Source organism: Theropithecus gelada, chromosome 8, assembly GCF_003255815.1.
Source record: "Theropithecus gelada isolate Dixy chromosome 8, Tgel_1.0, whole genome shotgun sequence".
NCBI lineage: Eukaryota > Metazoa > Chordata > Mammalia > Primates > Cercopithecidae > Theropithecus > Theropithecus gelada.
The window spans coordinates 11,033,190-11,046,863 of record NC_037676.1 but is presented as its reverse complement, the minus strand read 5'-3'; the positions used below and the strand labels follow the sequence as shown (position 1 = coordinate 11,046,863).

General features: G+C 52.2%; 1 protein-coding gene across 1 annotated transcript in view; it reads right to left on the bottom strand.

Annotated features, from left to right (window-relative positions):
- The window catches only part of ERICH1 (glutamate rich 1), a 58,809-nt gene extending 49,652 nt beyond the window's left edge, over positions 1–9,157 (bottom strand). Inside the window, exon 1 of the mRNA XM_025394867.1 lies at positions 9,068–9,157. Coding sequence (XP_025250652.1) covers positions 9,068–9,089 — 22 coding nt within the window. The 5' untranslated portion in view covers positions 9,090–9,157. The remainder of the gene's footprint in view (positions 1–9,067) is intronic.
- Between the last annotated feature and the right edge of the window lie 4,517 nt (positions 9,158–13,674).

The window sequence follows — 13,674 nt, the reverse complement described above, 5'->3', positions numbered from 1 at the left end:
TGTTGAACACAAAAGAACCCACAAAAACAGCACTGGACCAGCTGGTGCGGCAGGAGCTCCCGGAGCCCCCGACGCTGTGTGGCCCAAACGAAAGTGCCTGGTGGTCACAACGACTTCTGTCTGCCAGAAGCCTGAGGCTGGTTCTGTTCGCCTTCCCACACCTCATCCACGTGCTCTGCTTCCAGCAGCAAGAGCAAGTTTTAACTTGAAACTCTAGTGCCCATCAAAAAGCAATCACCGGAAAATAGAAAGGCAGAGGACTGAGTGTTTAATGCCAATCGAAAAAAATAACCTGCAGGAAAACAAATAAATTACCAAGAAGGCCAAGCAATCAGCGCTGAGAAATGAGAGACACAACAACAAAAGGCCAAGGCCCAGAAAAACACCCCACCAGAAATTCACATGCCGCAACACCCAGTAGAAATGAGCCCCTTTCACGGGGGAATTAAGTCACTTTGGTATAATCCTCAGAAAGGACTGCTGCCTACACTTGCTATTTCAAGTCAAAGACGTAGCCAAATACCAATAAAATCTTTCACTAAAGTGTTCTTTGGAAATTAGACACTTAGGAAAAACCGTAAATATATGTATCTCACAAAGAAAAACAGTTTGACCCTGGAAGTGAACCTATTCAATTCTAAACTCTTCCTAAACGCAGTTGCTGAATTTAAAATCTAACAGTTGGGTATGAAACTCTTGGTGCTGGAAGATATTAGAAATAATGATCATTCGTGATTCTCTAAAATTTCAAAACTTTTGCTATCACCCTTATGAACTGGTGTCTCTTGGGAAAGTGTGACTTTCAGAGAAAATACGTGCACAGCTTATTTGGGGATGTGAAGAATGAGATCAGTTCGAAAGGACCTATTTCAAAATGTGGATGCTCAGGAGAAGCTGCAAAACTGACAGGACCACACGCTTACAGGGATTCGCTAAAATAAGAGAGCCCACAAATATTCATGAGTGACTTTACGATGTGAAGTCACTGGAGGAGAAAACGCACTGACGTGGTCTGGCCGTGTCCCCTCCAAATCCCACGTGACATGTGAGCTCCAGTGTTGACGGGGGGCCTGCTGGGAGGTGTCTGGGCCATGGGGGCAGATCCCGTGAGAATGGCTTGGTGCCCACCTCGTGGTGATGAGCTCTTGGAGATCTGGCTGCTTAAGAGGCTGGGACCTCCGCCTTCTCCTGCTCTCCTTCTCTCACCATAGGACGCTGGCTCCCCTCTGCCTTCCCCAAGAGCTGCAGCTTCACCAGGAGGCCTCACCAGAAGTGGGTGCTGGCGCCATGCTCCCTGTACAGCCTGCAGAGCCATGAGCCCAGTAAACCTCTTTTCTTTATAAATTACTCAGCCTCAGGCATTCCTTTACAGCAATGCAGAACAGACTAATACTCCTAGAGAACAAAATCGGTTTATAACATTCCTTTTTAGTTTCCACTTAATAGATTTACAAACAGAAAAGTGATTAGATTTTCAAACAAGAGTTGGCAGGCTTCTAACATCATATTTAAATGAAAAACTGCTACAGAAAACAAGACTGGAGATAATCATTGTAGAAATTTCCACCATGGCCGGCTTGGAGGTGCTTGCTGCCTGCCTCCTTCACCTGTCATATTACAGAAATCTCCCAAAACATTTCCACTAAAACCACAACACACACACAAACCACATTATTTCATCAGTTTAGAGAAAATAGAAAAATTCTGCTCTCAGTGAACGGCAGCTCTAGCTGATCTTTTTCCTTCTACATCTACCTGTCTCATTGTAATAAGCATTTTAAATTTAACAGTTATCAGGACTATTGCATTTTTTGAAAATCTGACAGTTTGAATTTTCTTTTTTTCAGTAAAAACTATGTTTAAATGCCTGCTGAAAATATGCTGGCCCGGTCACAGCTTTCTTTAAAACAATAATCCCTGTGGGATTTTTTTTTTTCATTTTATCCCTGTAATGAGGCAAGGTATTTAGCCTTTGACTATAATCTAGAAATAAAGAAATAAACTAGTAATACAATTACATCACTTCACAAGAAAGAAAAATTCAGTATGTTAATTCAATGAGTAGTAGATTCTTGAGAAGTTTCATAACAGAATCACAAATGGAAAAATAACTGGCTACTATTTAAGCAGAAGCGGGCAAGCTCTGAAATATCAAAAAGAAAGAACAAAAACAAGCGCTCGACATCAAACCAGAAAGAACCCTTGAATGGGACGTCACTAGAACCTCACGCCATGACCGATCTGACGTGGGCTTCTCACGGAGGAGGTGAAAATACAGCAGATCATCATTTTCTACGTAAACTCTAGCCTTTGAACAAAGAAGAAAGCCGGGCACCTGTAGGCCAGCTACTCAGGACGCTGCATCAGGAGAATGACTTGAGAACTAGCCTGGACAACATAGTGAGATCCGATCTCTACAAATAAAAAAGGAGAAGAAAGGAAATATTCCACGCAAACTTTGTCCAGAGTTTTCCTTGTAGTTTTTTAACCAGCATCTGTCATATCATGAAGCGTTCACAAACATCTTTTACCTTCACGGGCGGCTGCAACAGTTTTCATTCAGCAACTGGCAAACACACCCAGCGGGGTGCAGAGCAGCCCAGGGGCTTCCGGAGAGGCTGGCACTGCCCCGACAGGGCACGACCCTCTGGCAGCCCACTCAGTTCTCGGAGTTGTTTTCTCACCGAAACAAGGCTGGGCTAAAACACGCTGAGAGGTCACTGGGAAGGCAATTCATGAAGCTGCTTGACGAAAATCAGGAGACACCAGATAAACTATACCTTTTACTCCAACATTTTTATTTTTTTCAGTTTAATTACACATTGGTTTTTTCATCAGATAGGTCTTGAATTCAGCCCAAAGAACTTGCAACCCCTGAGGAATTCCACACCGACAAGCCCCGTGTTGTTCGCACGGGCAGGTTGCGCTCACTGAGGAACGCTATCAAGGATGTGGAATCCAGAACCCGGGAAGCAGCTGTACCTGCTGCACCCACGCCGCCTTGCCTGGAGCACGAGTGAGCCACGGCTGCCCCATTGTGGCCTCCTAGACCCCACTTCTTCCCTGCGCCAGCCAAGAAGGTCCATGTGGTCCTTTTTGGGTGCTATGGTTTCTCATCCCACGCCCTGATGCAGTGACGCCTCCTAATTTACTGTCCCCTCCGGCTTCCGTACCTGCTCCCCCTTCAGGCTTCCGTACCGGCTCCCCCCTCCGGCTTCCGTACCTGCTCCCCCCCTCAGGCTTCCGTACCTGCTGTACCCTCCGGCTTCCGTACCTGCTCCCCCCTCAGGCTTCCAAACCTGCTGTCCCCTCCGGCTTCCCGTCTGCTCTGTTCTCACAGGCACATGGGTCCCCCACCTCCATGTCTCCTGCACCCAAGGGACAGAACCAGCGGCAGTGACCAGCTCGTGACTCCAACAGAACCTTGCATGTGATGAGTCACCTGGCTGGGTCCTCACGGTGCTGCCGCCCACTTTACAGATGAGCCACCTGGGCATTAGCAGAGTGAGCTCTGAGGCAGCAGTCCAGCAGGACGACCTTGGTGGCCGTCCCCATCGAGACCGAGGCCTGCTGCGCGCTGGGGCGCCGGCCACCAGGGATGGGCGCATTCGGCACCCACCACCTCCTCGGCCCACTTCCCTCTCCAGCCGCACACCAAGCACAACTCTCTCCCAACCTGCAAGGAGCCGAGACTGCAGTGGCCCCCATGTCCGGGCAGCTCTTGCAGCCCTCCTCCAGCCACCGCAGTACCGCATCTCCTCGTCCCCACGTGCGCTGGCCTTCCCACCACTGCACCTGCCCTTCCCTGCTGGGGCAAACCTCTACACCCCAACCTCACCACACACCAACACTCCTGCAGGGCCTGGCTGGCACGGCGCCTCTTGCTTTGCCTGCCGGGATTCTCTAAATCTCCCTGTTCCATGAGGTAGGTTCCTTCCTTCCCTCCCTCCCCCCCCCTTCCTTCCTTCCCCCCTGTTCCATGAGGTTCCTTCCTTCCTCCCTCCCTCCCTCCCTCCCTTCCTCCCTTCCTTCCTTCCCTCATTCACTCAGTTATTCACTTGGGAAGCGCTCCTGAGCGCGTTGTCCTTCCTTGAAGATGGGGAAAGAGGTGCCAACTCCTGTTCCGGAGGAAGGGCTCTACCGCATCTGAGAATGTCAAAGCCACACGGGTCAATGAACACAGCCCCACTTCTCCTGCAGGACAGCGATGACTCCGTCCAGCTCTGCACAGAGTCCCACACACGGGGCCAGAATGAAGGTCGGCCCCAACAGAGGCGTCAGGCACCCAGCCAGACCAAGGCCACGCCGCAAGAAGGAAAAGGAGCCTCTTTCCAATGGAAACAAATCCAAACTGGCACCTTCAGCTCTGGGACTCCAAAGGAGAGGCAGGTATCACAGGCAAGTTGCAGGGTACGGCTGGGAGATGCACACACCACACAGGGACACATCCAGACACGCATGTACACACACACCACACGCAGACACGTGTACGCAGGCACACGACACACAGGCGCACACACATACACAGGCACACATGCATGCACATATACACAGGTGAACACCCAGATGCGCATGCACACACACGCCACATGCAGACACACGTACACAGGCACAAAACACACAGGCACACATGCATGCACATATACACAGGTGAACACCCAGACACACATGTACACACATGCCACACACAGACACATGTACACAGGCACACCATACACAGGCACACACACCACACACAGACACATGTGCACACACACCGGCACACACACCCACATGAACACTGACACACATGTACACACACCACACATGCACAGACACCATACAGGCAATACATATGTACATAAGTACACATACACACACACGTACATACACATCACAAGAAGACATACATGTACATACACACCACATGCAAAACACACATATACACACCACACAGGCACACATACACACTACACACAGACATACACACCACACAGGCACAGATATGCACACACACATACGCACACCACTCAGGCATATACACATGCACACATGTACACATATACACGCACACCACAAAGGCACACACATGCGTGCACAGATACACACCACACACACCTGCACAGGTGCACACACAGGAATGCACACAGACATGCATACAAACACCAGACACGTGTGCACACACAAAGGCATACACAGACACATGCACACACAGGAATAGCGGCACACACACATGCATGCACATTGACAATATGCACATACAAGCTCACAGACCCACGCCTACACGCAGACACCTCTCCCCAACTACCAGAGCTGCAGGAACTCTGGCACCAGGCCAGCACCGTGGACAGCGCCAAAGATTCCTGGTGTGTGAAGTTGGGGCAATCCACTCCCAGAGGTGCAGGAGAAACCAGAAGACGACAGGGAGGTGGCCAACAGGAAGTGTGACTGCTCACAGCAAGGCGCTGGCAGCTCCAACTTCATCTGAGGAGTCTCAGGAAGACAGAGGCTGCTCACCTGCTCCAGACTCCTTGGCCCTGGAGGACGCACCTGCAAGGGCGAGTGAAGCTGTCCTGTGCGCGCAGCAGTCATAGCAAGAATGAATTCTTATTAAAAAGCAGCCAAGCATCCCGCACTCCAGCACACGTTCCCCAGGCTGACAGCAGGCTGGGTGCCACCCAGGAGGAGGCCTCTGGGATGGGGCTCTGTGGCCTTCCCTACAGAAGGCCCAGCCAGGCCAGCAAGGCCGTGCCAGCAGCATGGTGCCCTCGGAGCTCTCTCCTTGATGCGGGTGGCTGGCACCACTGAACTACCTTGATGGGAAACTGCAGGACAAGGAGTCAAAGGACTTGCCTCGGTGCAGTGAGTCAAATGCAGGGGGCCCTCGGGGCAGGGACTCTGCTTAAATCCACTGGCACATCCCCCCCACCACACACACAGCAGCAGGTGGTGAGGACAGGTCTGGTGCAGGGAGAGAGGGAGTGGCATGACCGCCTGGCACTCCTCTGCCTGCTCAGGGCTGGGCCCTGGGATGGGGCTCCCACCTTCACGAGGCTGTGGCCTCACCCCAGCATCTGAGGATCGCCTCTGCCCAGCAAACCCCACGCAAGCTTTGCCTCCTCCGGAAACGTCCCTGAAGCACACACGGAGTCAGGGAGAGGACCAGAGCCAAACCCCTCACAATGACCAACCACCAGGGAGGAGGCTCCGTGAGCCGGACAGCAAGACTCCGCCCAGGGAGCAGGCACACAGTCAGCATCTCGAGAAGGAAGCAAGGAGCAAGGTCCCGCATGGCTCTGCTCACCAACACAAGATGCCCTGACAGGCACTGGGAGCCATCCAGGGAGGAGGAGGCAGCCAAGGCTCAACCCGGCCAACAGCAGACGCAGTCACTCCTGCCAGGAGTCACCTGCGCAGCTCCTAAGGTCCTCACCCACCGCAGCAGGCCCCTTCCTCGAGGAGCACGCAGCCCCTGGGGGATCTGTGACACTGGGGACCTCCCCAGTCCACTGCAACCCCACGCCAGGCACCCCTGACCGCTGGCCACCCTATGTGCAGAAACAGCGCGACCTGAGCTAGCACTTAATTACATGCCAGATATACACCCAATCTCCCTGGGTAGAATGGAGGCCACAGTGCCCTTCCCCTTCCTGGGATCCTTTTCAGTTAAGAGAGCGGTTCATGGTCGGAGCTGCACAGCACCTCTCAGGCTTGCAAAGTAGGCCCAAGAAACATCCTCTAGTGCTATACTTACACCAGCATAACATAGAGCACATTTGACAAATTTGTACTCAAGTGGTGCTGCTTCAAAGGCAACACATTCTTCCCATTAATCCTGCGGAGTTTTGCTACACGTTGTTACAGGGAAACTGTCTCATTAACAGGTTACATTGCCTAGCAAAAACAATCTACTTCCAGGAAAAAAATAATGCTTAGAATCACCGTTTAGCCTGACCGCCAACCTTTCCACCTCATGTTTCTTGGTCTGTGCCAGAGCCAAGCAGGGGAAAGTATGGGCCCCTGGATGTGTCCTCTGTCAGCAAGCACTGCCCTAACCCCAAGCACAGCCTCAAAGCACAGCAGAGCTTCACTTAGCTCGCGGAGGGAAGGATACCGTGCCTCATTCGCTGCTGCAGCCAGGGCCTGAGGGGCTCTGCCACACTCAGCAGACGCTCGGCCAACACCCTTCGGTGAATAAACGACGCCAAGTCAGAGTTCTGTGTGGGGTCCGCTCCAGGAAGGCACACCTGCGCCTCGTGGCACCTGCCTTCTCTCCCACCATCAACAATGGTGCCCAACCCCCATCTGCAACCACCCCACGACCCTGAGCTGGACCACAGGAAAAGAGACATTCCTGCAAGCGGGTGTCTCCATCCCCTCCTCCCGAGGCACACTCGGCGCAAGCACACCCCAGTTTCCTGCTCCATCAGATCACAAATGCTGGGAAGTTTTATTCCAGCTAAATCCTCCCTTCAGTGCCTCTCAGAGCCTAAGTGCCACTCAGCCGATGGGCTATTCAGACGATCTCGAGGAAGACACACAGAAAACTAATATTTTCTCTCCCAGCTACATTTTATACTTTTGGGATTTATTAACCCATCCTTCCAACCACAATGTCCTTAAACAACCTAAATTTACTTGACCATTCTGTCACATATCCAATAGTTTGAAAAAAAGGCCGTTTCAAGGGAAGATGATTAGTGAATGACTAAAACAATTAACTTCCATTCACTTTAATTTAGTGAGTGGAGAAAGGTTTTTTTTAAGTTGATTAGGTACATTACAGATGCTATAATTTCTTGAATAGACAAAAACATTTATTGCAAGCTTAGAAGAGTTGCAAACATTTGAAAGAATGTAAGAGAAGAACGTGCTATGGTTTAAAACGAGAAGAAAACCCGCAGTAGCAAGAAGCCCCCCACCACGAAGGCAGGGACAGCTTTGCAGGCAGTTCACCGTCAGGTCTGCTCCTAAGAACCTCGACACTGAATTCACAGCCTGCCAGCCCTGCTTCCAGGAGAGGGTCATGAATAAGGTAGTTCTGGTGCTCATTAACATATGTGAATGTCCATTTTAGAGCCTAACATCTGACTGCTTAAAAACTGTTAGGTCATTTTTAACCTGTGAGCTGATGAGGTGACAACTCCCTGGCCCTGAAGGAGAGGGGGAAGCCCAAGGGCAGTGTTTCCCTAAAAAGGAAGACTTGAGACCATATTTTCCTCCACATTCTGCCTCACTGAGAAATTTTTTCTTTGTAAGCAATTGTTTCGTACTACCGTTTGCCACTATCTTTTCATTTAAAAGAGAAAAATATCAGTTTTAAACATAGAGAAGGAAAAAAATTCATCAGCGTCTGAATTAATCCAAGTAACACGAGATTCATGTCAAAAACCGCCACTCTTTTCATTATAATGATGATTACAGGGTGAGGGTAATGAGCTGGGGTCTGCAGGAGGAAGGAGCACGCTTTATTTTCTAACACTTCCGTTCTAAGGCATGGCCAGGTTGACCAATTGCATTAGTCTGCTCCTGCTTTGGTACTGCCTAATACTATCACAGAATTTCATAAGCACTAGGATGCGCCCCACACCTTAGGTCCACTGAAGGTAAACGCCACGACCTACCTCTCTCAGATGAGGACACAGTGGCTCAGGGAAGTTCCGCTGTACTTTTTGGTGAGGCTGCCGGAGCCGGCTGCGGCTCCATGCCGGAGCCCCGGGCTAGGACCCCTCTGAAGAGCTGAGCGGCCCCTACTCACTCACCGACAGGGGCTCTGCTAAGAACACGAAGCCCTGGCTGGGCTCGCCCCCGCCCAAGTCCCCAGACACCAGATGGGGCCTGGCAAGGCCGGCCCGACCAGCAGCCATACAAGGAACAACATGGGCGAGGGGTCGGCCGCGGTCCGGGGTCGGGGTCTGGGGTAAGAGCGGGGGATGGGTAGGGACTGGGGTGGAGGTGGAGAGTTGGTCCAGGTTTGGGGTGGGGCCTGCAGAGGGGCCGAGGTCGGGGTCCCGAGTCAATACTGCGGTCTGAGCCGAGAGCCGGGTCTGGCGTCCGGGCAGAAAGCCTCCGCGCCGCCCCCACCTACCGTGCTTCCTGTGCGCCGCCATGACCCGGCCGCGGACCTCAATCCACCGCTCTCGGGCCCGACCTAAGCGCCCTGCCTTCCGGGTTCCGCCCTCCTGGGCCCGCCCACAACAGCAGGAATGCCCAATCCGAATACGGGACCCTGCCACGGGCTGTCAGTCAACTACAACACGGCCGTGGATTGGCTAATATCGAGTCTGTGGGCGTGTCGCGAGGCTCCAGACCCGCCTCTGGGAGCCTCGCTGCGGAGCGTGCGCGGAGGGAGGGCTGCGGGGGCGTCGGCGCGGGCTCTGGGGAGCCTGAGGACGCTGTGGGGGCGCTGGTTGCGCCTGCTCTACGCGGTGGCGGAATTCTGGGGGCGAACGCTAGGAAGGACGCTGTGGAGAAGAGGGGAGCGGAGAGCCCCAGAGGAGACGCGCCCACCCCCAGCCCCACGCGTGCACCTGCGGATCCGCAGTCCCCGCTTCGCCCCTAGGCGCCTGACGGACACGGGAGTGGCCAGGGCAGTGCCCCCGGCCCCAAGGCACCTGCAGGATACAGGGAGTGGCTAGGGCGGTGTCGCCGGTCTCCAGGCACCTGCGAGACACGGGGAGTGGCCAGGGCTGTAACCCCAGCCCCCAGGCACCTGGAGGATACAGGGAGTGGCCAGGGCGGTGACTTTCAGCCCCCAGGCACCTGCTGGACACAAGGAGTGGTCAGGGCGGTGTCCCTGGCCCCCAGACACCTGCTGGACACAGGAGTGGCCAGGGCGGTGACCCCGGCCCCCAGGCACCTGCAAGATACAAGGAATGGCCAGGGCGGTGTCCCCGGACCTCAGGCACCTGCAGGATGCAGAGAATGGCCAGGGTAATGCCCCCGGCCCCGAGACACCTGCTGGACACAGGAGTGGCCAGGGCGGTGACCCCAACCCGCAGGCACCTGCAGAACACAGGGAGTGGTCAGGATGGTGCCCCCGGGCCCCAGGCACCTGCGGACATGGGGAGTGGCCAGGGCAGTGACCTGGTCCCCAGGCACCTGTGGGACACAGGGAGTGGCCAGAGCAGCGGCCCCCACGTCACCCCGACTTGCCCGACCCCGTCTTGGCTCCCTGTCCAGCTTTGAGGGCCTCTGCACTCCTGCTCCACCCCCTCAGGATCCTCTTCCTTGAATTCATTTCTTCCAAAACATTTCCCAAGTGTGTGCCAGGTGCTGTTCCTCATGTGGGCTGTCTCAGGAGAGAAACCCACGGAGATGAGTGTTTTGGAGGAAAATGAAGCTGGTAGGGCCTAACTGGAGAGTGATGGGCGTGGGCTTGAGGTAGGTGAGGGAGCAAGACCAGGGGTACCCAGGGAAAGAGAGCCCACAGGAGGGAAATGATGTCCCAGGAGAACGGTTGCCCTGTTTGAGTTTGGGGACCAGAAGCAAGGCCAGGATAAGGGGAGCTCAGAACAGGAGGAAAGGAGACCTAGGCCCGAGCAGGGTCTGCAGGGAGCCTGATAACTTGGCATGTTCTGAGAAGCAGGGTGGAAAGCTGTTACACGATATAGAGCAAAGGGGTGAAATGATCTGATGCACTTTCTTTCTTTTTGGGGTAGACAGTGTCTCACTCTGGCCCAGGCTGGAGTGCAGTGGTGCCATCACAGCTCACTACAGCCTCCAGCTCCCGGCCTCCAGCAACCCTCCCACTTCAGCCTCCCAATGTGCTGGGATTACATGCCTGAGCCACTGTGTTCAGCCTGATGTACACTTTAAAGAAGTCATTTAGCCTTGTGGTAGGAACAGAGTTGCATGGAAGGAAGCGTGGAGATTTCATCTGCTGCAATAAGAGATGCTGACAGCTCATGTCCAAATGGTGGCACTGGAGGTTCTAGGTCGGGGGCGCTAGTTGGATTGTGGATGTGTTTTAAGGTAAAGCCAAAGAGATTAGAGATTTTCCGATGGATCAAATTGAGCTATGACAGAAAAGGAGAAATGTAGAATGGCTGTAAGTTTTTCATTTGGAAGCTGGAAGGCTGGAGTTGTACTGAGGAGGTGGAGAGCTTTCTGGGGGATCTTCGTTTGGTGGTAGTGTGCAGTTTTAGACAGGTCAAGTTTGAGGTGCTCATAAGATGAGTAAGCATATGAGGTCATGAAACGAGCAGGCATGAACTTTAGAAAGTGGTTCAAGGAATAAGCCCCGAGGGGCTCTGGCCTTTGAGAGGTGGGGAGATGAGGGGCCCCAGCTGTGGCACATGAAGGGTGGCCAGGGAGAAAAGGAAGGTCCTGAAGCCAAGTCAAAGAACAAACCATTTGTCTCCAATGATGTGGATGAAGCAAGAGCAGGACGGTTGCATTTGTCAAGGGCAGGGGCCATCAGTGATCTTGGCTACAGGAATTTTGTTGAAGTGGTAGAAGCAGAAGCTTGATGGAAATTCACAGAATTTCAAGGAAAAGTTAGACATTGACTGTACACCATTCTCTGGTGGGATCATGCAAATAAGGCAATAGCTGGAGGGTTTCTGAAGACAGAACACACACATACACATACACACACACACACACACACACACAGAGCGAGAGTGAGAGAGAGAGAATGAGAGAATTTGACCTGATCAAGTTGCCATTGAAAATGGGTGATGCAGGAGGGGAAATAATCCCTGTAATGAGGCTGCATCTTGAACTTGTTCTCCACTTCATCATTCTCAACAGCACTCAAGCCCACTGTGGACTCCCCCATAACAAAATCCTCCCAGGAAATCTGTATTTTTCTCCAGCCCTGTTTCTTCAATCTCTCCCACACCCAAACTGGCTGAAATCGTTGACCACAAAGCCAGTCTCCACTTTGAAGTCTTCCATGGACTCTGTGACCCCATCCATCTTTTCTCTCCACCATTCCACTGCACCTGCTCCTGTGAAAGTCCCCAAGGCATCCATGTCCCCAGCCCCAACACACAGTTCTCAGTAAGCATGTAACACGCTAAGGCCTCCCAGAAGTGTCATCCAATTGCTGGGCCAAACTTGGGAGTCACTGGTGACTCTCCTCTTCCTCTCGTCCTGAATAACCTATCCAGAAAAATCACATGAAGCGCATTCTGCTTGCAACGCGTCTTACTTCCACTGCTGAGTTGGTGTCTTCATCATTTGTCACTAGGATTTCTCCAGCCTTTTTTAGGTTGATCTCCGCAATCCCAGGATTTCTCCGAGCATTTTTAAATTGATCTCCCCAATTCCACTCTAGTTCCTCACTCCCACCCTACTGCCATCTCTTCTTATGGCAGCCAAAATGGTCATTTTAAAATCTCACTGCCATTTAAAAGCCACTGCATGTGGGCCATTGCAGCAACAGGATAGGGAAGAAAAACCGCACAATCACATCAATAGATGCAGACAAAGCATTTGACAAAATCCAACACCCATTCATGATTTAAAACCCAAACACCAGGCCGGGCGCGGTGGCTCAAGCCTGTAATCCCAGCACTTTGGGAGGCCGAGACGGGCGATCACGAGGTCAGGATATCGAGACCATCCTGGCTAACCTGGTGAAACCCCGTCCCTACTAAAAAATACAAAAAACTAGCCGGGCGAGGTGGCGGGCGCCCATAGTCCCAGCTACTCGGGAGGCTGAGGCAGGAGAATGGCATAAACCCGGGAGGCAGAGCTTGCAGTGAGCTGAGATCCGGCCACTGCACTCCAGCCTGGGCGACAGAGCAAGACTCCGTCTCGAAAAAAAAAAAAACAAAAAAACCCAAACACCTTCAGCCAACTATGATTAGAGGGTAACTTCTTCAGTTTGATAAGGGACACCTACAAAAACCGTAGAGCTCACAGCATACTAAACAGTGAGAAACTAGAAGCTTTTCCCCCTAAGATCAGGAAGAAGGCAAGGCTCCCCCTCTCACCACTGCTTCTCACTGTCACACTAGAAGTCCTGGCCAATGCAATGAGACAAGAAAAGTAAACAAGGTATACAGATTGGGAAGGGAGAAATAAAAGTTTTGTCTGCAAATGACATGATTGTCTATGAAGAAAATCTCTGCCCTGCTCAAAATCCTACATCATAATTCATTGTATAGAGGATACAAATCAAAGCCCTTAAAATGTCCTGAAAGACAACCTTGAGTTTTTCTCCAGTCACGATCATGTTGTCCTTCTTTTCTCCCTCAGTTTCAATTATTCTGACTGTTCAGTTAAAGGAAAATGTGGCCAGGCATGGTGGCTCATGCCTGTCATCCTAGCACTTTGGGAGGCGGAGGCAGGAGAATCACTTGAGCCCAAGAGTTAGAGACCAGTCTGGGCAACGTAACAAGCCCCCGTGTCTACTAAAAATACTAAAAGTTAGCCAGGCATGGTGGTGCACACCTGTAGTCTCAGCTACTCAGAAGGCTGAGGTGGGAGAATCACCTGAGTGAGGGAAGTTGAGGCTGCAGTGAGCCATGACAGCACCACTGTATTCCAGCCTGGACAACAGGAGTGGTGAGACCCTGTCTTGGAAAAAAAAAAAAAAAAAAAGGCCAGGCACAGTGGCTCACGCCTGTACTTTGGGAGGCCAAGGTGGGTGGATCACGAGGTCAGGAGATCGAGACAATCCTGGCCAACATGATGAAACCCCGTCTCTACTAAAAATACAAAAAAAAAAAAAAAAAATTGCTG